Below are 26,442 nucleotides of genomic sequence, written 5' to 3' on the forward strand. Positions count from 1 at the left end.
CCGCGGCGTCTCCCCCGCGGCGGGGCCGCCGCCGCCGCCGCCCCGCATGGCCAGAGCGAGCCGGCCGGTGCGCGCCGCCCAGCCCGCGCCGCAGCAGCCCGCGGCCCCGGGGCCGAGGGCGGGCGGGCGAGGCCAACGGCCCCGGGGCGCCGCCGTCGCCAGGCGGGCGGGCAGCCCCGCCGGGGGATGACTCAGAGCCGCGGCCCCTGCAGCGAAGCCGCCGCCGCCGCCGCCGCCGCCGCCGCGCCGGGCTCCGCGCAGCGCCGCCCCATGCCCGCGCCCCCCGCCGGGGGCCGCCCGCCGCCCGCCGCGCCCGCCGCGCCGCGCACCGGATGATGCCCCCGCGGGGGGCGGTGGGCTCCTGCCGCCGGCGGCGCCTGGCGCCCCTCAACGAGGACAACGGGCGGTTCCTGCTGCTGGCCGCCCTCATCGCGGCGTACCTGAGCGCCGGCGCCACCGTCTTCTCGGCCCTCGAGAGCCCGTCGGAGGCGGCGGCGCAGCTGCGCTGGAACCGGACCCTCCACAACTTCAGCCGCATCTTCAACATCAGCCTGCCGGAGCTGCGCGCCTTCCTGCGGAGCTACGAGGCGGCCATGGCCGCGGGCATCCGGGTCGACGCCCTGCGGCCCCGCTGGGACTTCCCCGGCGCCTTCTACTTCGTGGGCACCGTCGTTTCCACCATAGGTGAGCGCCGCCCCGACGGCCCCGCGGAGCGGACCCGCCCGTCCGGGGGATGCCGCGGCCCCGGCCCCGTCGTTATAGCGACCAAAGTTTGGGGAGAGGCGCCGCCGCGTTGCTCTGGCAACCGGGGCTTCGCAGCGCGTCCGGGTCGCTCTGTCCCCGCTGACCTCCCGTCCCGGGAGTCGCGGTCCCACCGCCCCCACAACCCCCCCCCGCTCCCGCTGCACGGAGCCGGGGACCGGCGCTGCTCCCGCCCCGCAGCGCTCCGGCTCCCGCGGGTTCGCACAGCGCCGGCCGTCGCGGCCGCGGGAGCCACGTCCCTCCCCAACAAACTTCTGCTGCCGGCGGCCGGGCTTCTTCATTCTGCCGGCCCGGAGGAGCGAACGGGGCTGGCGGCTGCCCGTGGAGCGCTGCCTGCGCCGGGTGCGCCCGCCGGGAGAACGGCTCGGTACCGGGAGAGGCGGCGCGGGGGCCGGCAGTAGCGGGCTGATGGAGATGCTGAACCGGAGCCAGGCTTTCGCCGCGCCTGGCCGCTCAACTCGGTACCGGCTTTAACTGCTGGCAAAGTTAGGATGTGTGTGTGTTTAAAGACGCGAGGCACACGAAGTCGCGTGTCTTCCAGCGGCAGCACAATACAATGTTCTCAGTGTATCGCTGCAGCCGGCTGCAGTTTTTCCTGTCCCAGAGATGTTTAGGCAGAGCAGCACTTTGTAAAGCAAACGATGAGTTTTGGTGGGAGGATTTTTTTTTTTTTTTAATTAACTCTGTGGCTATCTGCTGCTCTTGGACCATTGCTTGAGAAACCCTGTCCCTGAATACAAGATCTTAGCGGTCTTAACTCTGCCAGTTTTTAAGTTCTGTGAGAAGCCAGGTGTCTTCTGAGCAGAAATGTCGTGTTTTCCCTTTACTGTGGAGGAAGAAACTCACAGCTCATTACTCCATTTACATTCATTAGGTATGGAAAATGTTTTATCAATAATGACTAATCAGCATAATGGAGTCGTGATGGTGAGTACGGCAGTGTTGTCAGGTATTGTTACTTTTTGCATTGAAGAATCCAGTTAACTTTTGCTTTGCAATTACATTTGGTAGCCCAGTCATTAAAACACTGTTTTAATTAAGCATTAAGCTTTCTTCATCCCAGGAACGTATATTTTAAAGAGATAATTTTGACTGATCAGAATGAGTGAACAAAAGAAGCCAATGTTTTAACAAACCCACTCTTTCATTACACCTGCTGTGAGAACCAGAAATCTTCAGGTGATGTGTAAACACATTGCTTCCCTGCCAACTCTGGCTTCTCCTCTCTGAAGCTATTGAAATGTAAAATGTTTCCTCTTACTTTGCATTTGTTTCCATCTCCACTTCACTGCCCCACCTGCCGTCATTTGTACCTGGGCAGAGGGACTGAGGAACTCTGCAGGAGGTTTTGCCGGGTCCTGAGAGGTGTAAATGGCAGAACCATGAGTTGTGTTTCTCATATTCCTGTAGCACCAACCAAGGGCAGTGCTTTCTCCTTAGAGTCAGTAATGTCACATCTCACATGCGAGCTGGAGGCTGAAGGTTTTTTTTGTGATGCTCAGCTAAGGCTGGATTCTGACATGTGCTCCCCAAGTCGTACCTTCTCTTGGAATGCTCCCTGCCAGGGCTTACTCCTGGATTGCTTAGAGCACTTGGTGTGAGTTCAGAGAGCAAGGCTTTGCTCCGAGTGAGGAGATGCAGGCTGAGTTGTGACTGTGGGCTCAGCGAAGGCCGTGGCAGAGCTGCTGTGCTGGGGGTGCCAAACTGCCCAAGCCTGGCAGGAGCAGTGTCTGCCAGAATCCCAGCATCCCGGGGCTGCTGTGCTCCATCCGGGCATGGCTTTCACCAGGACATGGACAGCTCCTGCAGATGAAGAGGAGCTGCTGCCCCCACTCTGTTCCTCTTCGTGTGCCTCTTCCAGCTGCTGCAGCTCGTAGAGGCAAAGCCCACGAAGAGCTCAGCTGCAGCAGGGCTTCTTCCACCCCACAGTTGTATTTGGTTATTTTTGGCAGTTGCACCCAGCAAAAGCAAAAAAACCCAATGAATTAACTAGTTGTTCCACTAAAACACAACGCTGTGCTCTTAGTCAAACGTGCACAAAGCTGTCTGGCTCGTGGTCCCAAATGGCAGGGCAGCAAGGTGTCACCTGGGTGAGCAGTTCCAAAGCCATTCTTTCAAGGTCCAATTTTTTCCCTCCCAGCCAGCTCATTTATGTACCTGCCCACCTGGACTACCTTTGATTCCACTGTCAGCTCACACACCACGTTATCCTGGCTCTGAGCAGTTTGATTTGCTTTCATGTCATGCTTAATTGACAAGAGTGCTGTTTCTACCCAGCCTTGCCAGGAACTACCAGACATGCAGAGTCAAAACAGCTTTCCTTCCTCAACAGCTTCATCAGTTACTCGTGTCAAAGCAACTTTATTGCTCCAGCTGAACACACCACTATCCTAGTGAGGTGGTGGAAAGCTTCCTTACTCACTGCTTAACAAACAGCAAGTAGAACTCAGTGTCTCTCAAGGGTAAATCACCCACAGGTTACTCAGCTTCTCATCTGTAGAGGATTCCAACTCGCAGGAATCTCGCTATGTCTTTTCAAGCCCTCGCTCTGTTCTCAACAGTTTTAATAAAACTACTAAATCTTTCACGTGTAGTCATTGCAATACAGTCATCCAGGGGACAGGGCTGCAAGTCCTCCTGGAGTTTGTGTGAGGTGGGCTGAGAAAGACTCCAGTTCTTCATCCTTCTGTGAACACAGGGGTTTGGAGTAGCCAGGCTGGGAGAGAACTCTTCCATCCATGCTCCTTGAGCAGGCCCTTTGCAGAGCCAAGCTCTCTTAGGTGTCTCCTTGGCTGCAGTTCTGCACTTCCCTAAATCCTCAGGCACGCAGTCAAACAGTCTGGGTGAGAAACATGTTAATGGGGTCTTTAAGAAGTGAGAGTTGAAATCCTAATTTTAAAGCATTTTCCTGAATAGCCCACAATGTATGTGGCTTACAGTCCATAAAACACCCTCTTGATAGCACTCTGTGCATTCAGTTTTTATTACTGTATTGTTTGTGCTTAAATAATGAAATTTTGAGTCTGTTTTCGTTAGACATATCAGGATTTTCAGAGCTATGTAAGAAAATCCTTCAGTCTGATTTCTGATTGCTTGCTATTGGACTATACCATCTATTTATTCAGTCATTATTTTGCACTCCAGAAGGTACTGGGTTTCTAGGCAATTATTATTATTATTCTGATTTCTTTAAGGAGCAGCTAGGTGAAATTTATTCTTGATTCTTTGGTCTAACTGGTGGTAAACTTTGGTTTTCAGTTGTTTTTTTTTCCTTCCCTCCCCAAATGCAAACCACCTATAGTACCCAGCACTTTGTTAAAGACTGAAAGCAAAAGTATAACTCAGACCAGATTTCTTCCTGGTAAAATGTTACAGATGCAGGCATAAGCAGTCCTAGCTTTCCCCATATTCTGGTAGCAGAGATTTATTCTGCCTAGCACACCAGGCAACTCTGGAATGCCTGAAGATCTGGATTTCTGACTCAGTACATGAGTCTAGATTTTGTACCCAGATTTTTTTCCTCTCTTAAGGGTTAGAATAAATCTTAGGTGCCTGTATAGTAAAACATTTTGAAACATAGACCCATTTAAATTGGATTCTAAGCTTCTTATGTGTAAGTACATGTTTCAAAAATCAAGTGATAGAATTGATTTATAGAAATCCATACCAGGCATTAAAAAATGAGGTCAAATGAAGTACTCTGACATATAAAAGTGATTTTTTTGGATAAAATATTTTTTACAGCACCTCTACTGTGGGCAAATGATTTTGGGATGGAATATGTCTGAGTTATGTGCTTGAGAAGTGCCCCTGGGAAGAAAAGAAGCAGGGATCTTCTCTCTGTACAGCTGTGCAGGGGTTACAGGTTTTGGGGACACAACAACAGGAGTGTAGGAGTGAGCAGGACTGTTCATACTTGCCTTATCCCTGAGGTAGCCTGTTAAATGACTCAATATTCCTGTGGACTGACAACTCCACCCACAGGGATGGGGGCATCCTCTGCTTTTAAGAGACACAGCATTCTGTGTTTTCTGCCATCTCACTGGCTCTGGCAGCTGTTTTCTCCTTGCTTAGGATGTCAGCTGGGTCAGAGCACTTCATCTCTGGCTCCTCTGTAGGGACCTGCATACCCAGCACAGCATTTCTGCTTGTGCCTCACAACCTAAGCACCATAACCACTCACTTCTAAAATACCCTCTGGCTCTGTATCATAGTCTTTGAGAATATCTGTCGGTCCAGATGTTCTGGAGGTGATCATTTAGTGGAAGTGATGTGCAAAGCACATTTGGACAGCTCAGTAAGCACAGGTGAGACGTTGGACTGCGCTGCCAGGAGCCAGGGGGTGAGCCTGTGAGAGCAGGCACTGCAGAGGATAATTTGGTGAGAAATCCCACAAACAACCACGATGGTCTGGAGGTTTAAGGGGCAAGTATATTTGTCCCATCATTGTTGTATTCCAGGATGTGAATTAGAGCTGCAGCCACGGGGGGTTCTGGCTCTCTGCTCTCCCTGAATGCAGCCTCGCTGTCTCTGGGGCCAGCCCAACCAAAAGGGCACAGCCAAACCAGGTATGCACCTGATAAGCAGCAGTGTTACCTCCTCAGGGCTCTGCAGTTCTCTGGGGCTTGTACAGGCAGTTTTTGCAGAGGTTTCAGATTGGGGGGGGGGGGGGGGCGTAGCCTCCAGATTGGACCTTCTTAAAGTTAAGAAATAATCAAAACTGAATGAGAAAGCAGCTGGAGGAGCCAGCAGTGTTATTAAGCTGCAGTGTCAGGTTATTTGTCTTTGCCATCCTATACACAAGCTGCAGGCAGAATGAGAGGGTGTTTCGGGCAGATCTGATTGATCAATGTGCCAGTGGATTTCTGAGAGTTATTTTCTCGCTCGGGTAATCTCGATAAAGAGCAGGAGGCTCAGAGGGCAGCAGGTCAGTGGTCAGCATATTTCTGTGCAGAGTTCTGATCCTACACTGATTTTCCTCAGATGAAGTACTGTCACCATAGCAATGTTTTCTGCTTGCCATAGCTGCATGGGAGTATTAACTTCTTTGGGTACCACTGATAGGAATTTCCCAAGTGTGTGGGCATAGGTTGGGTGCTCTAAGCAGAAAAGCAATCTAAATCACAGCTTGCTTTCTTGTAGTTGAGAGCAACAACATAAAGCTTTACTTGGAATACATCCATGTAATTACACAGGTGACTTGAGGAGTCCTCACTGAAGGGTCATGGTTAAATAATTTTGATCCTAAGTTTGTTGGGATTTGATTCCAGAAGGCAGGAGGGAGGAACCCAAATACTTGAAATGAAACCTTTTCGAAAGGAAAGGAAAGGAAAGGAAAGGAAAGGAAAGGAAAGGAAAGGAAAGGAAAGGAAAGGAAAGGAAAGGAAAGGAAAGGAAAGGAAAGGAAAGGAAAGGAAGGAAAGGAAAGGAAAGGAAAGGGAAAGGAAAGGAAAAAGGAAAGGAAAGGAAAGGAAAGGAAAGGAAAGGAAAGGAAAGGAAAGGAAAGGAAAGGAAAGGAAAGGAAAGGAAAGGAAAGGAAAGGAAAGGAAAGGAAAGGAAAGGAAAGGAAAGGAAAGGAAAGGAAAGGAAAGGAAAGGAAAGGAAAGGAAGGAAAGGAAAGGAAGGGAAGGGAAGGGAAGGGAAGGGAAGGGAAGGGAAGGGAAGGGAAGGGAAGGGGGAAGGGAAGGGAAGGGAAGGAAGGGAAGGGAAGGGAAGGGAAGGAAGGGAAGGGAAGGGAAGGGAAGGGAAGGGAAGGAAGGGAAGGGAAGGGAAGGGAAGGGAAGGGAAGGGAAGGGAAGGGAAGGGAAGGGAAGGGAAGGGAAGGGAAGGGAAGGGAAGGAAGGGAAGGGAAGGGAAGGGAAGGGAAGGGAAGGGAAGGGAAGGGAAGGAAGGGAAGGGAAGGGAAGGGAAGGGAAGGGAAGGGAAGGGAAGGGAAGGGAAGGGAAGGGAAGGGAAGGGAAGGGAAGGGAAGGGAAGGGAAGGGAAGGGAAGGGAAGGAAGGGAAGGGAAGGGAAGGGAAGGAAGGGAAGGGAAGGAGGGAAGGAAGGAAAGGAAAGGAAAGGAAAGGAAAGGAAAGGAAAGGAAAGGAAAGGAAAGGAAAGGAAAGGAAAGGAAAGGAAAGGAAAGGAAAGGAAAGGAAAGGAAAGGAAAGGAAAGGAAAGGAAAGGAAAGGAAAGGAAAGGAAAGGAAAGGAAAGGAAAGGAAAGGAAAGGAAAGGAAAGGAAAGGAAAGGAAAGGAAAGGAAAGGAAAGGAAAGAAAGGAAAGGAAAGGAAAGGAAAGGAAAAGGAAAGGAAAGGAAAAGGAAAGGGAAAAAGGAAAAGGAAAGGAAAGGAAAGGAAAGGAAAAGGAAAAGGAAAAGGAAAGGAAAAGGAAAAGGAAAGGAAAATATTATTTTAATTTCAGTGCTTCTTAGGGTTTGCCTGCCCCTGGAGGGTTATGCCAGCCACAGAAAATTAAGCTTTCACTGTGCTTTGGTCATCTAAACTAAGCATTTGATGCACTAGAGCATTTCATTTCAGATTAGTTAATCTAAATATTTCAGATGTTTCTTTAATATTAACCCCTAGCTAAATGTTTCAAAACATTAACATCAGTAACTGATGGAGAAGCCAAGGACAAACAAATTGCACTTGTTTTTGCCATGGCTGTGGAGTTTGAGATGCTGGAGCACTAAAATGTGGGGTCTCCAAATTAAATGTCAAGCACCACAGCTTCGTAGAGCAGTCATCCAAAAACCAAATTTTGCCCAGCGTTACATGAGGTATGGTCCAGCATCTCAGAAGTTAGGGGAGATTTTACACTGCCTTACGAGGTGCTGGTTCAGGTTCAAAACAAAGACCAGCAGGAGTCTGTAATCATGGATTCTCCCTTTTTGCAGCCTTCAGGGTCCCTCTAGCTTGGGTCATTGACGGAGCAAGGTCTGCTTAGTGAGCATGTACCTCGTGCTTAGCAGAGCATTCCATTTGGTGTTCGGTGATAGTCCTGCAGATACCTCTATTTTAGTTCCCTGTGCATTCACAAGAGCTTGTAGATGTGGTTGCAGACCTGACACTGGTGTGCCACAGCAGCCCTTTGACAGCTCTCCATCCACGTGTGCCTCCAGCCAGTCCGTCTCTATTACCAAGCAGCCTCCCTGAGAACCAGTGATGGTGCCTGTGATAGCTGTGAGGGATCACAATTACTGGGCTTATCAGCTGCTCTGTTTGCTGCAGGCTCATAAAGCCAAATCCTGCTTGAAACACTATGGCCTATGTTCCCATGGAGCCCTGCCAGTGCCTGGAGTCTTCCCCCCATTTTGTTCTCCAGGGGGTATTCCCCCTTTCCTTCTCATAGTGCTTATCTACTGCTGCCTGCTCACCTGCCTTTCCCAGCCTGAACTTCTGCAGCTTCTCCTGCCTTCCTCCAGTTAGTATTGCCCTTCTCCACTGGTGATTTGTCTGCTTGATTAACTTTCAAATATTTGTTTGGTGTCTTTACAGCCCTTCATGTTAAGGACTACCAAAGAAGTCAGGAGTAACGCTTTACAGTTTCTCTCTATTCCTCCTCACCCTCGTCCCCTTTCCCTAGTGTTAATCCTGCTATTGACCCTCATTTCTTTTTTCAGTTTGTCTCCTCCCTCTCTGATTGTCTTCAGTTTGACACAGATCCTACACACGTCATAATTTTTTCTCACTTGTACCACGGGGTCGTCTTTGCCAGCACACTGTCTTGTTTTTATGCAGGCTTTAATTGCTCTTCATTGTGGAGAGAAGAGGAAAACAATTACAGGGTGGTTCTGTTGACAATTAACTTCATGTAACTTTACCTACTGCTGGCGGCCTGCTGGAAAATACAATGTCATTTCTTTATTTTAATGAATGCAGGATTACCTTATCTTCGAAGCTGTTAAGTCAAAGAGAATTTTGCCTCTTGCCATAGGAGCGTCAGGGTTAGAGCAACAGAAAAACAGCTCAGAACATTTCATATGCAATTTTTAGACTGAAGCAGCTTGATATTATTGAAAACATAGCCTTTGGCTATGATCTGAATAAGCCTTGCTTACCTGTATCAAAAGAGACAGTTTTTGTAGTGTGTCAGCACCAAGTGCATATCTGAGGGCATTTTGGGTAAAGATGTTTAAGGACAAAAATTAGGGTTTGTGCTGGTGAACATCTGAAATGTGAAAGTCCTCCTGAGCACAATAAATGTTTGAAGTGACAATAAAAACCTTTTGTGAATAGAAACACTCTAGTAACAAACAGAATTATAATCTAAGGGGCCATTGCATAGCAATCCAGACAAATAAAATACCTCCTCAATAGCCTGTTTCTGCTGAAGTCAATAGCAGACCAGTCTGCAGAGCTTTAGGAAATCCTGCCTGAGGTACTTTATTGGCACACCAGGTTTATAAAACAAATGCACTTGTTATTACTGTATAAAATACATCCCCCTGAGCTCAGTGGGTCTGTTGATGGCACTGGCTGGTACACCTAGACATGGGAAGGTTTCAGTGCAATCTTTCTTGAATCAAATGAGAAGCAGAATGAAAATTAAATCTAATTGCATTAGACAAGGCAAAGCATTAGCAGCCTTTACAAGTAGTTAAAGCTTTGGAGTGGAATAAGACAAGAAATTGAATGGTTTGATGTTAACATACAGGATTACTTATTGTGGGTGAGGAACTGCTATTGCTCGTGTTTAAAATTCCATAATAAGTGCACGAAAGAAGCAGTAATACCTTGAAAACAGTTGTAGCCCCACAGCAAGCCCACACTGGATTTTAACCTTTCTGAGCTTGTTCCACTGCAGCTTCTTGCCCTTTAGAAATTATTGGCCAAATGTTTCCCAATCATTCTCAAATCTCACACAGGCAAATTTAATCTCGGCAGAAGCTGCAGCTAGAAGAAATTTGTCCGTGCAAGAGCTGAGTGAGGAACTAATTCAGTAAATTTCAGTTAAAGCCAGATAAAATGCCATCATTATGTATTCTGTCATCTTGTTGCTCAGTCTGGGAATTGTGGAAGCAATGTATTTCTCTCCTGGGGTCAAACAAAAAACGCAGTGTCACTCGTGCTCAATGTGCATGCAGTCAGGTCTGCTTTAAGCCCAATGGAAATAGGAGGGAGTGGTGACAGTGTAAAGGTCTTAAACCCACGTTGTGATTTTCATGAGAGAGGCAGAAACAAGCTGTTTGATATGGTGATTTGTTAGTTTACAAAAGCTGCTACTGGCAGAGCTGCGAGGACCAGGAAAATCTCAGATAAAATCAAAAGCTCAGAATTGTCTTGGTAGTGTGGCAGAGTTGTTCAGTATCATTAAATTTAAAAATAGTCAAGGGAAATGCATACTAAGGAAGGAGGAGTTAAATGAAGAAGTAGAAAATGGGAAATAACTGGTTAGTCAGCAGTCCTGTCACCCTCTATTTCTGTTACAGTAACTTAAAATCAAATCTTTGTGCTTTCATGAATGTATTGGCAGAGCTGCCTGAGCAAAAAGAGAGAGAATTTGCTTCTCTGCTTTCAGCTGAAACTTTTTAAAGTAAGAGACCCATGAAGGTATATTTAAACCATTAAGAAGCCCAGGTAGGTTTATCAAAGATTTTTTTCATTAAATTGTAGCTGTGGAAGTTTGTACAGAGATTTGGAAAAAAAAGAAAAAAAGCCAAGAAAAAGGCCTAACAGTGGAAAGGATGTTTTCATGGTTTTATCCCTTGGGTATATCTTTATAGCCAAACTCTTTGTAAAGCAGAATAGCTGAGACAACTATGAAGAAACAGCTGTTCTCTGAACACCTACCTACACAAACACCAGTGGCAGAAGAAAAATATGCCACAAGTCTGTTGTTTAATCCAGTCAAAAGATAAGCCAACAACATAACCATTGAACAGCCTTTGCCATCTGTAAGGCTCAGAAAGCCCACGAGTGGCATCTTCTTCTATCAGACTCCTTATGCAGGGAAATATGACACAGACCCAAGATCACTCGTGAAATGCAGATAATGCTGTTTCTCAGCCTGAAAGGAGAAGTATTGTGAGATATACTGGCACTGAAGTGACAGTACATGTGCAAGTATTTTTTTAGAAGCCAATAACATCTCAAGAATGTAACAGATTTTGGATGCCATTACCCTTTTTCACTTGGAGTTCAGAAGAAAAAAAAAAAAAAAAAGGCTCAACCTTGGGTGTACATAAACATCTGAAATGCAACTGCAAGTTTCAGTAAACAGCAAAAGCATGTGTGAATGCTAATGTTTGAAATGACAGGGCATAAGCTTTTTTCTGTTAGTGTGTTGCTTGGATACACGATCATCCACACACAAAAAAAAACATTCTCAAAAACACATAGGGAAATAAGAATGGAAGCAGCTTTAGAGGATGAAAAATTATGATCGCAACAGAAATCTTCTTTTGGAACAATATTCACCTGGAATCATCAGCTGCATGAAGACTGTAGGAAGGTCAGGGGAGGTGGCAGAGCATGGCTTCAGATTTGGACACATCTCAAGAGTGAGAAGGAATTGGTGATTCTTGGGGTCCATGAGCTCCACTGTCATGTATATCCATGGTTACGGAGCCACGCTTCATATATTTCCTGGTTACCACACTTTTGTTTTCTGTGTCGTTTTTAAAGCAGTTACTCTAAATGCAGGGGTGTTTCCTGTGTCTGGTGGGGTTTCAGCACCCCCTGTGTTTTAGGTGATCCTGGGCAGCGCAGTAAGTAATCAATCACCCTTGGCATTTCTCTGCTGGCCACGCTTTAAACCACAGGCTAAAAGGTCATGGCCACATATTCATTCCTCTTTGATTCTGGTGGGGTTTCAGCAGCCCCTGGGTTTTAGGTGATCCTGGGCAGTGCAGTAAGCCAAGGCAGATGCTTCTTCTCACAGCCTGGATTATGAGCAGGGGTTTGATCCCCCCCCTGACAGCTGTTAATGGGAGAGTGTGAAGACCCTACGCCTGTAGTGCAAAGGGGAGGTTTTTTTCACAGTAACAGAACTTTGTCAAACAACTGTGGAGCGTGTGGGATATATTTTTCCATTATTAACAGCACCACCATTTCAGAGGAGATCACAAAAAAATGGTTTTCCCCAGCTGTTAGGATAAGAAAGGAAAACAAGCCAGAGACAGGACCCTGCAATCATCAGATGTGGAGGCAGCCAAGGAAGCAGCTCTGGGCTCGTTTAGATCAATGTACAAGGAGAGGCTGCCACCAAAGGAAGGAACATCCTGCCCTCATCTCCTTTTTCTGGAAGTCCTCCTTTGTGAGGTGGTTTAGGATTAATTTAGGCAACACTAGCCCATATTCTTTCTGTTTTAACAAGCCATTAGAGTGCTTTGGCTGTGCCGAGGGGGCAGGAAAACTGACAAAACAGGAGGACATTTAGTAGCATCTCACTGAAGATTTGTCCAAGAAAGGCAGCATAAAATGAAGAAAATAATTTCAGTCTTGATTTTTATAACTGTAAACCATAGACTGGCCCCAAGAGTTTAGCAGACAAGAAGATTATATTATTTATAAGAACAATAAAACCTTAAGTATTGAAAGAAAGTTTATGAACATCATGTTAATGATGGGAGAGAAGGGAGATTGTCACACCACAGGACACATCCATCCCCTTACAGTCAATTCAGCAAGAATAGTGCCAGTTTGTAGGTCTTGACTTTCTTGTTCTCTGTGTAGTTTGATTCCTGCTCCTGATTTTCATCTTTCTCTGAGCTTTATTCTCCACCATCTCCTTTTAGGAGAGGCTCCCTCTCCCTCATTCAAAACCATGTTTTGTTGCAGTAGGATTAGCCAGAAAACTGAACATAAGCTTGCCAAAGATTCTGAGCCTCAGGCCAGTGACTCTCCCCATGTATTCCCTCTTCAGGGGGGCCTGCTTAGAGAGACCTTGGGCCAGAGCTGCTGCTCAGCTGGCAACACTGATGGCTTGGCACAAGTCAGTCCCCATTTGCTTGTACAAAGTGTGTAAAGAGCAGCTGGCCCCAGCCAGGGAACCATAAAACTGCTTTGGAGACACTTCTGCTTCTTCCTTGCCTTGGTTCTGTGCCAAAGCAACATCAGCAGACCTCCTTCTGTATTTATTGGGTTTTGTCTTCAGGATAATGGCATGTAGTAGTGAGCAAGGGTGGACTTGTTTGGTTGGTCTTTGATGTGCACTTCCTTTGCAGGCTGTACACAGACAGGGCAACTTGCAGTACAGCTGAGAAAAACAGCTTGCCTGCTTCTGCTGGGTGAAAAGGGCAGGAATGCTGCTGCTGGTGATGAAGCTGAAGCCCCAGTGTTGATCTTTTTAAGGGCCATGTGTCACTCAAAGGTACAAAAGTTAGGCCACTTAAGCTGACAAATGTGCCTGCTGAGTACCCACTAGAGATTGAAGATCTTTCTTGGAAAGCTCAACTAGAAGGTGTCAGCTTAGAAAAACACACTTAGGAAACCTGCTGTGAGGAGGAGAAGTTAAACATTCAAGAGCAGCCAGGTTTTGAGGAGGTTGTTCCTCTCTCCTTCCCTGAGGTTTCCTTGGGATCACCTCCAGTGCCTCAGACCCCATCAAGGTGGTAACAGTTGAGGTTTCTGAGATGAAACCTCACCCTGACTCCTCAGTCCAGCATATCCTTCACCCTAAATACATTGCTCTGGCTGTTTCACACATGGCAACCTCCCCTTAGGTTGTGGGGTCCCCTCCTCACCCCTCTTACAATTCTATTAACTCTTTTAAAACCAACATACATCAAAGAGGAATGAATCTGTGGCCATGACCTTTTAGCCTTGTGATTTAAAGCGTGGCCAGCAGGGAAATGCCGAGGGTGATTGATTCTGGTGTTCACTGATCACGAAGGCATCACAGCACTTTGGATAACCAATAACCTGATCACCGTTGTATGTAAACAGAATAAAATTGGTACTGTAGAAAGCCTGTAATAGTCACCTGCAGCTCTTTGAAAGTCCTTGAAGTCCAATTAATCATCTCCTGGCTCTGTTCTGCCAGCGTGGCTCCCTTTGAGTAGCAGTTGTCTCAGACACCTGACTAATGTTTCACAGGTGGAAAGGAAACAAGGAGCACCAGCAGAGACATGGGTGGTTTTTAACTACATTCATTAGGCTTATCATGGTGCTCTTTCTTGGATGAATGGATAGAGAGAAAGATTTGGAAATCAGCCCTTATTTGCAGGACTTGCAGGGTCACTCAGTTTTTTCTCCATGGAATATCTGTCCCAGTACATGAGTCACCAAGGACTGCAAGCTTGTGTATGATACAGGTTAGGCCAGCCCTAAAAACTGCAGTTGTATCTCATTTATTCAGAAATAGCACGGGTCCAGCTTAAGGGCTCTTAATTCACACAGTGCTGGACAGACCGCTGCTGTTCAGGAGGTGTTTGCAGATAGTAATCTAAATAAGATCAAATGGGATTTTACAGCACCTCTTAAATTAAAGGCTTCGCAGTAGAAAAGCTCTAAAATAATTTACTGTTTGAGCCCAGAGTGGGGTATTTTAGTAAAGCAGATTGAGAAAGATGTTAAAGGGAAAGTAAGCTTTTCTTTCATTTGTAGTCTGGGAAAGCAGAGCCAGTTGGAAGAGCTGGCTCCTCGTATTCCCACTCCTTGGGTAAAAGCTCTGGGTGCAGCAGTTTTGTCAGCTCCGAGCTGTGACCCTGTATCCAAGGCAACTGTTTCTGGATGTTAGGTGGTAAGGAGCTAGAGAATAAATGAGAGGCAGTTGTAAAAGATACAGGTATGGTTCTCAGAGGAAATAATGATGAAATGCTAACAGGTGGGAAAGGGTGGAAGGAAGCAACAGAACCCAAACATGGGATTCAGACTAGGATGTTTGGTTCCTGTACACGTGTATAGTATGGTTTATGTGTCAGTCAAGACCAGCCAGGACTTTTGGAGAGCTATGAAGTAAAGCAAGTGCAAAAAAGACAGGAAGCAGGAAAACATGAAAATTGGTAGCGCTTTTTTTCTCTGTCTGTGTTCTGTAACCCCCATCTCTTAGCCTTTATGTTGCAAGAACTTCTTTCCCTCTGGAAGCAGCGTTCTGGTTAGAGTTGTCTCTGTTGTTGTTTATCTCTAAGGAGCCATTTGTTTAAAAAGTTACTTTCAACCATTTTAGTTTCTTTTGATTTCCTTAAATGTAACTACATGATGGTTGTATAGTGGTATAGAGGTGATGCTACTCTGATGATCTAAGTAGAGTTTTCACTCTGGGATTTGAAATGACTGCTCCAGTGTGCTGACCTGCTGTGTGAGTGAAGTCCTATGGCTTATAAGAAGAACTGGGGTGGCTGAAAGAGGCAGGGACACATTATGCCCTTTCTTGTGTTGTTTCCTGTGACTTCCTTGTGTTCGGTTTTTGAAGCGACCAAAACGTCATTGCATCTCTGAGTAAATACTTTTTTTACTGCAAAACTGTCACCCCCTTTAATCTCAAAATGTAGTAAGACAAGGTAACTGCCAAAGTAATTTGACTGAGAGAAGAGCTCACAAGTACTGAAGCTGCTATTCCTTTCTGTCTTCTGGCATCAACCATCTCTTACTCATAAGAAAATGGGTAAAAGAAAAGAAAGCAAGAGCAACAGGAAGCATATGTCACAAGTTTGTCCATCTGTTCTACCTCTTGAATCCATCCCTAGCTTAAGTAATTTAAAGCTCCAGATGAGCAGAATTGTAACCACAAACCTGTTATGCAAGTCAGGATGAGGGTCTTATTAAATGCCAGCACTTAACAGCGAGAGGCTGCTGAAGAGTGTTTTTATCAGCTCATTTCTACTAATTCTCTTTGGAAAGAAGAAATATCAACCAGCTGAAATTAATGCTGAAATTAGAGCTTGTATCTGAGGTGGTGGGGCAGAATTGGCACGAGGGAGGTTCAGATATTGCATCTGAGCCACACGAAGTCAACCCCGTGGCACCTGTGAAATATGTCTCAGGGCCATGAAAAGCACAAAGCCCTGCTGTGCTTTTTCCCTGTACTGTGTTGGAAGCATAGGCAGTTCTGGATGAGTTGGTTCATCCAGGCATCACGGTGTTCTTACCCTTGGGCAGGGGCTGAGCTCAGAGGTGAGGTACAGAACACACCAGGAGCAGCTCCTCGTGCTTGGGGGTGACACCAAGGGACAAACACAGTGGGCAGAGGAAGACCTGTGACTGCTTCCCTCAGCCAGCTGGTGACCTAAGGGATGTGTTTTAGTGGTGGCTTGGCAGTGCTGGGCTAGCAGTTGGACTCAATGGCCTTAAAGGTCATTTCCAGCCTAAATGATTCAGGGTTTGCCTAGCCTCATTTTTTGCCTGTTTTATGTATTCCTTAGCATTCTCATTGCTGTGATGGGCCCTTTCACCTTGCCTAACTACATAGTGGATTTTGGAAGCATTTTGCTTCAGAAAATCTTGATGAAACAAACAGTATCAAAAATATAAAACTTCATCACCTCTCTTGAATGATCACCAGAAAATAGTAAAAGGCTTCAGCGCATTTACAGCTCGATCCAAACTGTCACTATCTCTTTTTTTTTTTTTCCTAATTAATAAATGTGTCTAGCCGTATGTGTGACAATAAACCCATTTATTTTGATGGTGATGTTCACATGCTTGCTGTGAAGCACATGTTTAAGTGCTTTGCTGACAAGGCACAGGCAAACAGATGCCTTCTCCATAACAAGTTGGCTGTGTATCCCTAGCTGGCAACCACAACAGGCTCCCTTGGCTCCTCCAGGGGACCAGGCACTTTTGGATATGCATCATTAAATGAGAGGACTCCTGCTACCAGCCAGCTCAATCCAGAGAACAGGTCCACCCCACAGAGAAGAAGGAACTGAGAACTTCCCAGCGCCCACGGGAGGCTTTGTGAGGTCTGCTCAAAGGTGGTTTTGTTAACACTGCAAAATTGAGAGAAGACGGTGTGTCCAGAAAGCAAAATGTAATGACCTCTCTGGTAATATTTTCTGGCAATACTGTGCAAGTTTTTCACTGACTTTTACACAAATTACTCTTTTTACAATGATGCTCTTGATCATAAAGTCATAGAATGGTTTGGGTTGAAAGGGACTTGAAAGGTCATCTACTCACATGGGCAGGGACACTTTTCACTAGATCAGGTTACTCAGATTATGAGGTGTAGGCTGACTTGCACAGCTGTTTCTGAGCCTGCCACATCTGTTGTGAAAGTAGGACCACCGCTTCCCTCATTCATCTTTATGTCACTGGAAAGATACAAGTGAGTTTACTTGTCATGGGCATTTGCATTCTTCTGTCAACCAATGGGAAATTCTCTATCAACAAAGTAGGAAGGGAGCACAGATAAACTAGCCAGAAAAATTCAGCCATTGCAAAAGTAGATCAACGGATTTCAAGCAGCAGCCTCAACTCATTGTATGTACACAATATTATCCTGTTGCTGTTTATAAAGGTGTGTCAAGGTAATAAACTGGATTTAATTATTTCATTATGCTCTGTAATGATTTCATTATGCTCTATGCTTTTCCTTCACAAGCTTCTGTTTATATAGTCTGGTGTTGATATTTACCTCCTTGAATACATTACTTGCTCGGTATTTTGGTGGAACAATACAGCAATGAAATTTTGGAATGTGGATTTTTCACAAAACTGTAATTTAGATTAGATGTGGTTATTTATTCATGGGACATAAGCAATCATCTCAATCCTGTCAATATGTTTTTTGCCTGAGCCACCAAGTCATTTTACAGGGAAGAATAGCAGAAAAAAGCCAATACCTGCAGAACTGAGTTTCAGAAGAATCTTCTTGAGATAGGATGTGAAATGTATGTAATCTTTTTCATAAGATAACTGGTATCAACAAATAACATGGAGTAAAATTACTGTATTTATTTGCATGCAAATTTAAGTTCACTTTTGCTGATATTTAACCGTCTGCTAGCTACAAGGCATTACTGTTTACTTACAAAACTTTGTGTGTGAGTAATGTAATAATAATAAGTAATATTACAATAAGTAATTCATATGAAGAAGAGTTGAATTAATATTGTTGCTGGATCTTCACAGAGTTTGTATACTCTGATTTTTCTGCTCAACTGTGCAGCAGTGCTTTTCCTGGCTCTAATTATCCATCTGCAAGTTCCCAGTGCCCCCAGTCTGCCAGGCAGCTCTGTGGCGTGATGGCTTCTCCTTCCCTCTGTGATGATACCAGGTGGGCTAGTCACAGCTGGGATTTGGAAGAGACTTAAAAGTGCTGTTATTTTTAAAACAGTATTCAATATTTGGAAGGTGGTTTGTTTTTTTTTTTTTTTTTCTCCTGTTATACAACCTGAAAACTTACATCTTCTCAGTGGGAATGGTATAATCAGACCCCTATAACAAAAATGTTACACTGGGTTACAGCTTGTGAACAGAGAACTTAAACTTTCTGTCAGGTCGTGATGGCTGACGCATGTGGGAGCAGGGAAGTGGCCTCTTCACCTCATCCCACCTTGAAAAGGTTTGGGCTCAGTGAGTCTTCCACCTGCATTTCGAGTGGTGTTGCTCTGTTAATACAGATAATAACCCTTTCATCTTGCAAGGATTTTTTTTTTCTCACTTTTGAGTTCCAGTCATCTCGTTGAACTTTTGGTGCCTTCTTCCTTCTTCACCAAACTCGGTTTCGTGTTGGCCTGAGCTGACTTAGAGATAGCACTCCTTTTGTCCAGTGAGACGGGAGCCTTGTTAAAGTACATATATCGTGAGCTTACTCACAAAAACCTGTGTCACTAACGTTGCCCATTTACTCCACACCGTAGGTTTTGGAATGACCACGCCAGCAACCGTGGCTGGAAAAATGTTCCTCATCGTTTATGGCCTTTTCGGGTGTGCCGGGACTATCCTCTTCTTCAACCTCTTCTTGGAGCGCATCATCTCCCTCCTGGCATTTATCATGAAGGCGTGCTACGAGAGACAGCTGCGAAGAAGCGGTCTCCTACCTCCCAACTTCCGAAGGGGGCCAGCTGTGTCCGGGGTGGGCAGCCTCGTGGGCTGGAAGCCGTCCGTTTACCACGTGATGCTGATCCTGGGAATTTTTGCTATTGCCCTTTCCTGCTGCGCCTCCGCCATGTACACGGCAGTGGAAGGATGGAACTACGTTGACTCCTTGTATTATTGCTTTGTCACCTTCAGCACCATCGGCTTTGGAGATTTGGTAAGCAACCAAAACGCTGTGTACCAGCATCAGGGATTATACAGATTCGGGAACTTCATGTTTATATTAATGGGAGTATGTTGCATATACTCCCTTTTTAATGTCATCTCAATCGTAATCAAACAAATTTTGAACTGGGTGTTGAAAAAGTTCGAATGCAGATGTTGCCCAAAGTGCCATAAATCCAGTACCCGCCTCAGCCGTCGCAACGCCATCACCCCAGGAGCCCGCCTGCGCCGCCACAACGTCGCCATGGACGCTGACGGACAGTACGACAGTGACACCGAGGGCAGGAGGCTCTCTGGAGAGATGATCTCCATGAGGGAGCTCACGGCGTCCAGTAAAGTCTCGCTGGCCATTTTGCAGAAGCAGTTGTCCGAGACAGCCAACGGCTACCCGAGGAATGTCTGTATCAATACGAGACAGAACGGTTTCTCCGCGGGGGTGGGGTCTCTGGCCATCATGAACAACCGCTTGGCAGAAACAAGTGATTCTAGGTAGAGTTTTTGGAATTCCATTTGTTTCTTAAATAAAAAAAAAAAAAAAAACGGCGGTTAGGGTGGAATTGCCACTGTAAGCTACTGGAAAGTTTTACACTTCAGAGACAGCCTTGGTAGTCATTGGGTGTTCAGTATTTTACTTTCTGGGGGTTTTATAAGTTTTCTCTAATATGCAGTGAGATCTTTACCATTATGTTACAATTTTCCCCTGAGGGGGTTTTAAATGAGATTTGGATGTCTTTGATGCAGAATCTGGTGTAATTACAGAGGGATGGTGTGCATGGCTTGGATGGTGTCAAAACCAACATATTCTTCTTCAGAACAGCGCCTGAACCCCAACTGTATGTTAAAGGCATAAAGCAGGCAAGTTGCAACCCCAGATTCACACATGGGGTTGGTAAGTTTTGGCTAACCAGTATCTCCCAGTTTGCTGAAGTCTGGATCTGGTCCTGAGCCTTGTACTCAATGCTCTTCAGTGATTCCTCGTAGCAGGCCTCTGCATGACTTACACGTAGGTGTCTGTTGTCACACCACCTTTAGGGTGACTGTGCTTCACTTCAATAATCCCACTGACTTCAGTGGCAGGGGATGGAATGGGCTGAACTCCCCTCCTACAAATGATGGGGTTTAGCCAGGCTTGTCTGAAAGACCACCTGCCACCTAACTCCTAAAAGTCAGGGGATTATCAAGGACCGTGTTAAAGTGTGCAGAACTGTTCCTACCTACTGAGCAACAGAAAACAGGCAATTGGCATCTTCAGAACTGACTGCGTTTAATGCAAGAGAAGCTGGTGTGCACCTCTGATGTCAAATGTTTGCATCACCACAAAAATGCTTACTTCCTTACTTTCTCATTGAAATAAGCCACTAAAATGAATGTAGGCTCTCCGTTGTCCTAAATTTGCATCTTTTACTTCTGCAGTATTGTTGCAGAGATTCATGCAGATCATTTCCTTGCAATTCTTTGAGGGCCCCAGCCCTGTACTTGTTTCCCACAAATCTGGCTGTGCAGGTTGTACAGAAGAGTACAGAAGAGCATTGCTTTGGAGTTCCCCCAGAAGCTGGCTTCCCCCTAAATGTTGATACCAAGTCATAAATTGGCCTTTGGCTGTTGCTGCTACCATCTTAAGCCATATTTAACGTGTGCTAGCCCAAACCACTGAAGAGCCAAAAGCAAACCTGGTCTGGACTGTGTAGTTTAGCATGATAAGTGGATGCAGAGGATTTGCTGCAAACCTCTTTCAAAAATACATGCACTGCTCTGGACCTGTTCTCTAAATTCTCTCTACTACACTGTGAAGATAATAAAAAGGCTTCTGCTGATTCCAAGCAAGAAACAAAACTTAAGGTTGTATTCTGAGAAGCCTTCTCTTGGAAACTTACTGGAAAATTGTAGGCAAGACCATGAGTAGTAGGTTGGTCACCGAATAAATTGAACAAGCTGATGAACAAAAACTAGGAATATTAGAAATATCTGAAAATATTTCCATGAAGTTTTATTTAGATATTTTACTCTATATACTTTGTTTTGCATAGGTTTGGAGTAGCCATCATTTTTGCTTTCTTTTAAATTTGTGGCAGTGCAAAATGTTTTGGAATTTAGCCTTGGAAAACCAACTTTACAGTTGAGGTTTTGCACACCTGAGCCTGCCAGCTGAATTAAGGTGGTGAATGTATCTTTTTTCCCAACGAAAAGGAATCAGAGCTGCAGATAAACCATCACACATGGGTCTGTATCACACTGTGAATGTCACAGCTTTTATCAAGGTGCATTTGGCCAGAAACAAGCAGTGATGATTGTAATGTGTTTCCAGCTGGCACAGACACACTTCAGATTCTGTGGTATGGTAGGGGCTGCATTCAAGAGGCAGGAGCTTTCTTGGTGGTAGAGAGACTCCTCAAGGTCCGTATCTCCAAGTGCCTTCCTGTCTGTGCACTCCTCCTCTTTAAGGAGGCAGGAGGAGGTGTTTGGTGCTCCTTTTGAAGGCCACTGAAGGATAAATTTAGGCAGGATGTACAGAGACAGGTCACAGTCTGGAAAAGGATCTGACTGCTGGAAGACCGAGTTCTGGCAGATGCCTTCCAGAGATGCAAGGGAAACAGCACAGGCAGGGGACCAAAAGAATGAAAGTTTGTTATTTTCCTTTGGGATTACCCCCACAGGTAAATCTCTTACTGTGATGATTTATGTGTTTGTTTATTAAAAGTGTGAATGGGACCCTGTTTTTTTCTTTGCAGCCCAGCCTCTCTTAGGGTTTTATCTTGGTGCATTTGTCATCATGGGGACTGTTACTCATTAGAACTATTACATAAATCAGGGCAGACAGGCTCTGTCACAGAGAGCTTAGGAATTTGAACTGATAGGGCCCCGAGCCACAGCAGAATTGCCTGTATATTATTTTGCTCGTAAAAACATGCTCAAATGTATCAACATTCTGTGAGCTCAAGAACTCTTATTTTTATGGTAACAAGTTTGCAAATTAAGGTTTGTTTTTTTTTTTTTCAGTGAGCTGTTTTAAAGGATAAATATTATAACCATGATTAGGATCCTTTTTAAACTGTAAATTTGTGAATTGTTTTCAAACTACTTATTCCAGCCTGGCAAATACAGCGAAGTAATACGAAATTGTACATACCTCCTCTGTACTTTTTCTGAGTCCAGGCAAAGGCAGACAAAGTCTGCTGTAACATGATTGAAATGTTTCCAAGTGTTTCTGGTACCATCAGTCACAAGGGTGCCTTTGCAGCACCCTTTGCAGTTCCTAGTAGCTCCAGAGGAAGTCGGACCAGCTCCTAGAGCTGGGCATCTCAAGGAATTTGGGCATCAGATTGCTGCTCTGTTCACTTAGATCTAATGTTTGCTTACACCCAAGGTCCTTGATAATCTCCATTCTGCTTGTCTCTAACCTCAGAGGAAGTGCATGCCCAGTTATTTCCCTGCTGCTTGCACGTCTCATGTCCCCAGATGCTGACATAAGTCAACCACAGGCACCGCCAGGTCGTATCTAAGTCCTGTAAAAATCCCCCAACCCATCTGGCTCAGCAAAGCTCAGTTGATAAGAGGGTCAGAGCACAGTTGCTGACCTGGCTATCACTGGGGAGCATCTGCTGAAGGGTGGCCTTACAGTTCCCTCATATTCAGCAGCAGAAGCATTTTCCAAGGATGCATGGAAACCAAGTTCCAAATCTCTACTCTTCAGCCTGCCAGCCCTGCCTGGGCACCCATCACCCTTGTGCATGAGAACATGAGCCAAGAGGACATAGGAGGTTAGAGATCAGTCTTTCCTAGTCCCCTGTGCTCTTCATTTAGCTTTTTTTTTAATGACAGCTCCTCTTTGAACTTGCCAGGCTCGGGCACCTAACTCCTCTTTCATGGTGCGTGGTCCAGCTGGGATTCCCCAGGGCAGCCTGCTCCGTTGGTGAATTAACCCCCAAACGTGCACCAGTTGCACCAAGTGCAATTCCTTCTGGTATTTCATTTTCACAGACAAAGCAGATACCAGCAATGCCTGGACACAGACTGAAGCACAAGAAATCAGAAGGAAATGGGAGGAACAGAGTGGGAAAGTTGAAAGCACACTGCACTAGATTGCACTTTCTTTTCAGGTAACTTGGGAGCTGTATTGCATTCTTGAAATTGGTTGATTTTTTTTTTTTTTTTTTTTAATTATGGGTAGCCTTGAAAGAGTACAGTTGACTTAGATTTTAAAAGTTCATCTTCCCTGGTACAACCCCCTCTGCACCACCCTGTAGAGAACAGCAGTAGTAACTCTTCACTGACACAGACCAAGACATCCCAGCTGCCTGCTGAGCCTGCAGGCTGAGCACAGACTTGAGCTCAGACCCTGTCCCCCAGACTGCTCTTCTGCCTGAGCCCAGGGAAGAGCATTCTGGGCTGCAGGAATTAGGACTTCTCTGTGAGCTGGCCCCTAGTGAGAACAGCAATGGCACAGGTGTGAGCTGCTTGGACGAAGGAGATACCCCGTTCACCTGGCACCTGCACTAATACCTTGCAGATGAAAATTAAAGCTTAGGTGAAAATTGATGAGCAACAATGACCAAATTCAAGTGACATCTTCTCTTAACCCCGGAGGTCAGCACAGAGCAGTCACAAGGAATAATTTCTTGTGAAACCTGTAGCATTTGGCGAGTCACTACATTGACATCTCAGGGTCTGTCTTCCCTGTGTGTGTCTGGGACAAAGTTTGGAGTCACACCAAGATGTCATCGGGTTCTCATTGGTTTCTTCCCATCTTCAAGCACAGTTGTCATTTTGAAAAAAACTCAAATGGCTCTTTATTTCCTTGCAGTGCAGAGGACATCCTTCAGGCCGTGCAGATGTTCAGAGCAATCTCAGCCGCAGAGAGCAGTGTCTGAGGGACCAGGCTGCGCTTTGCCCCCCTGCAGAAGCAGCATTGCACAGCAATGCATACAAAGGTTCTTTAGGCGGTTACCAGCTCCTGATTGCAACCAGAATTACTGGTGGAAGGCAGGAATCCCTCTAGAGCTCTCTGGGGGTGCCCTGTGCCGTGCTCAGGTTACGCAGAAATGCCCCTGTTGGTGAAGTGCTGCTGTCCCAGCACAGCTTCAGCCCTGGCCCTCAGTCTTTTCTCCTCCCCAGCTTTCTGTGGGTGAAAATTTGAGTATACTGTGACCATTTACCCATATTTCAGTCATGCCTTGCTGCTGAAAGACTTTAGCAGCAGTGGAGGTCATATAGCCAGGCATGTGGGCTCAGTATAAACCTGATTGCCTGTGTGGGATGAATTTATGACTATATGGAAATTAGCTGTAGCAATGAGACCATTCTCACATTTTACTATTTTTCTAGCCTTTAACTTGAAAAATATTCAGTGGCAAATCATCGCAGTGAATGTTCAGAGCTAATCTCAACAAAATCATACTTTGCTGATTGCTAGCCTAGCAAATCTGCGGGTATGGCTGCTGCTCTAATTGGACTGCTAATGTGCCTTTGCAAACCAACACACGTCTGCAGTGTTACATTTAAATAATACAATAAATGCTGTGTTACATAACAAATTCAATTAGGAAAAATTACTACTTGACTCACACAAAATAACTAATGAAGGGTGCATTGCACATTGTACAAGCAGTATGCAATTTTTTTTTTTTTTTTTTTTTTTTTTTTTTTTTTTTTTTTTGTGAACATGTCCATATTTGAGCTCAAATTATGTTTTCATGAATGCTAGGAAAAGAGAAGCACTACGTTGTGGAAAATAAAGGAAAGTATGGACAGTTCCACTGAGTTTTGACACAAAGGCTATGCATGTTAGCACGTACACAGTAAGGGGTTCATTATGAATTATAAATGTGTTGTGTAGCAATGGCACTGAAGGAAAGAAATTACTTTACCTTACATGGCCACAGTCTGAATGCAGCTACCAATAAAGACACATACCCTTTTTCTTTCTCTCCTTGTTTGCTAAATGGGTAACATCCACCCTTTAGTTAAATTATCTCTTTAAACCCTCAAAAAGAAAATGCAATTGCCCTACATTTTGCACAGGCAAAAAGGGGTCTAAGATCAAATCCTAACTTTCGACTCTAAGGATCCAGAGTGGTGTAGTTTAGCTTTGAAGTGGGGCTGCAGATGTGCAGCCTTCAAATGTATTGTGTTTCATCCAGGTAATACAGATACAGTCCATTGCAGATTACCCAAAAAAGTCTGGCAATTTAGCACGAGGGGAAAAAAACACAGCAAGCGTGCTGTTATTGAGGAGTGAAAAGCGTGGGGAAAGGGGGAAGCTTGGAAGTGTTGCCCAGCAAATCCAGCAGAAAACCAAAGACTTGCTTTGCATTCGCTCGCGCGTTTATTCCTCGTCACACAACGCTGTGACACTGTCACCCCCCCAAGGGGCTCCTGTGGCATCGTGGGCTCAGCTACCTCGTCTGGAACGTGGAGAGGGGTATTTTGTGAGAAATAGCTTTTCCTGTGGGAAAAGGGACCGCACGCAGTCACTACCTTCATTCAGCGCTGATTTTAGGAGGTCAGTTGCCCAGCTTTTACTGGGAAAGCAGCTGTGCTGGTCCCTTACAGTGGTGATCTGTATTTTGGGTGTATCAGAGGTGCAGATTGCCATGCCTCCAAGTCCTCCTAGTCCCAGGGCCATGTCACACACCCAGGTGTGTCCCAGCCAGCTCCCAAGCCCAGATTTGGCATGAGGATGTAGCTGGGTTTCAAAGTGTGTAACATCCCGACATCCCAAGTGTTTTCAGGATCAGACCTGCAGCAGGTGATGCTTTTTCAAACCTAAGGAATACAAAGAAGTCTCCATATTCCTTTTGTACTTTGCAGACTGTAAGAGTACTTTTTAAAGCCAGTGAGTCAATGCAAAATTAATGCTTTTATAATAACATACATAAACAACATGAAAAAATTACTGCTATTTCTGACAATGTGCAAATCAAACACCAGGTTTTCTCAATGGGTATCATTTCCTATTCCATGCAAGTAAAATTATGTCCAGGAAATTTTTGCTCGTAGCATCATGCATGGGCTGCACAGGCAGTGCAAGAATTCAGTTCCAGTTTTATTGTAAAACCTCAGTATCTGAAAGCACAACGTCTAAAAAATGGTTTGGGGATTGTTTGTGGGGGGGTTTCTGTGTGTGTGTAAACATTGTTTATTTACAAAAATAAAAATGCTACAATTCTACATATACAAATCCATTTTTAGCTCAATAGAATACTACTGTGTTGGATACTCTCAGCAAAAATATTCCTTCCAAATTTCCAGCCAATTTAAATTACTCAATTTTCAAAATAACCTGTTGAAAAGTATTCCTGTTTATTTTGTTTCTTTTTGAAAGGGCACAGCTTGGTATATATCTTTAGCTGAGCTGGCATTGCTGTCTCCTACTACAAACCTCAAAGCCTCTGGAGCTAATTCCCCTGGTTTTGATATTTGCTCATTTCTGCATTGAATTCTAGAAGGAACAACCAGTTCTGTGCTGTTTTCTGGTTGGTATGACTTTCCTTTTTGCATTGATTGCAAATAGCTGAAATATGAACACCAGCAAATATTCCCAGACACACC

At 45.3% G+C, this 26,442-nt stretch overlaps 1 protein-coding gene across 2 annotated transcripts; it reads left to right on the forward strand.

Moving 5' to 3' along the window:
* Nucleotides 1-320: 320 nt before the first annotated feature.
* Nucleotides 321-26,061, forward strand: KCNK12 (potassium two pore domain channel subfamily K member 12). 2 transcript variants are annotated; one of them, XM_053936964.1, is made up of 4 exons: nucleotides 321-684; nucleotides 18,492-19,383; nucleotides 22,873-22,991; nucleotides 23,696-26,061. In XM_053936964.1, the coding sequence occupies exons 1-3, from the start codon at nucleotides 333-335 to the stop codon at nucleotides 22,907-22,909; spliced, it is 1,281 nt and encodes a 426-aa protein (XP_053792939.1). In that variant the 5' UTR covers nucleotides 321-332; the 3' UTR covers nucleotides 22,910-22,991; nucleotides 23,696-26,061. The 2 variants fall into 2 exon arrangements, with proteins under 2 accessions (XP_053792939.1, XP_053792940.1); XM_053936965.1 differs by lacking the exons at nucleotides 22,873-22,991; nucleotides 23,696-26,061 and having other exon boundaries at nucleotides 18,492-21,919.
* Nucleotides 26,062-26,442: the final 381 nt, after the last annotated feature.

The sequence above is a fragment of the Vidua chalybeata genome, chromosome 3, assembly GCF_026979565.1.
Source record: "Vidua chalybeata isolate OUT-0048 chromosome 3, bVidCha1 merged haplotype, whole genome shotgun sequence".
Taxonomy (NCBI): Eukaryota; Metazoa; Chordata; class Aves; order Passeriformes; family Viduidae; genus Vidua; species Vidua chalybeata.

What these genes read in the sequence shown, in the direction of transcription:
- KCNK12 (XM_053936964.1), top strand. Translation starts at nt 333, where the DNA reads ATGATGCCCCCGCGGGGGGCGGTGGGCTCCTGCCGCCGGCGGCGCCTG. An exon ending in CACCGTCGTTTCCACCATAG is followed by an intron (nt 685 to 18,491) that starts GTGAGCGCCGCC and finishes TCCACACCGTAG; the next exon opens with GTTTTGGAATGACCACGCCA. An exon ending in GCAGAAACAAGTGATTCTAG is followed by an intron (nt 19,384 to 22,872) that starts GTAGAGTTTTTG and finishes TCATTTTCACAG; the next exon opens with ACAAAGCAGATACCAGCAAT.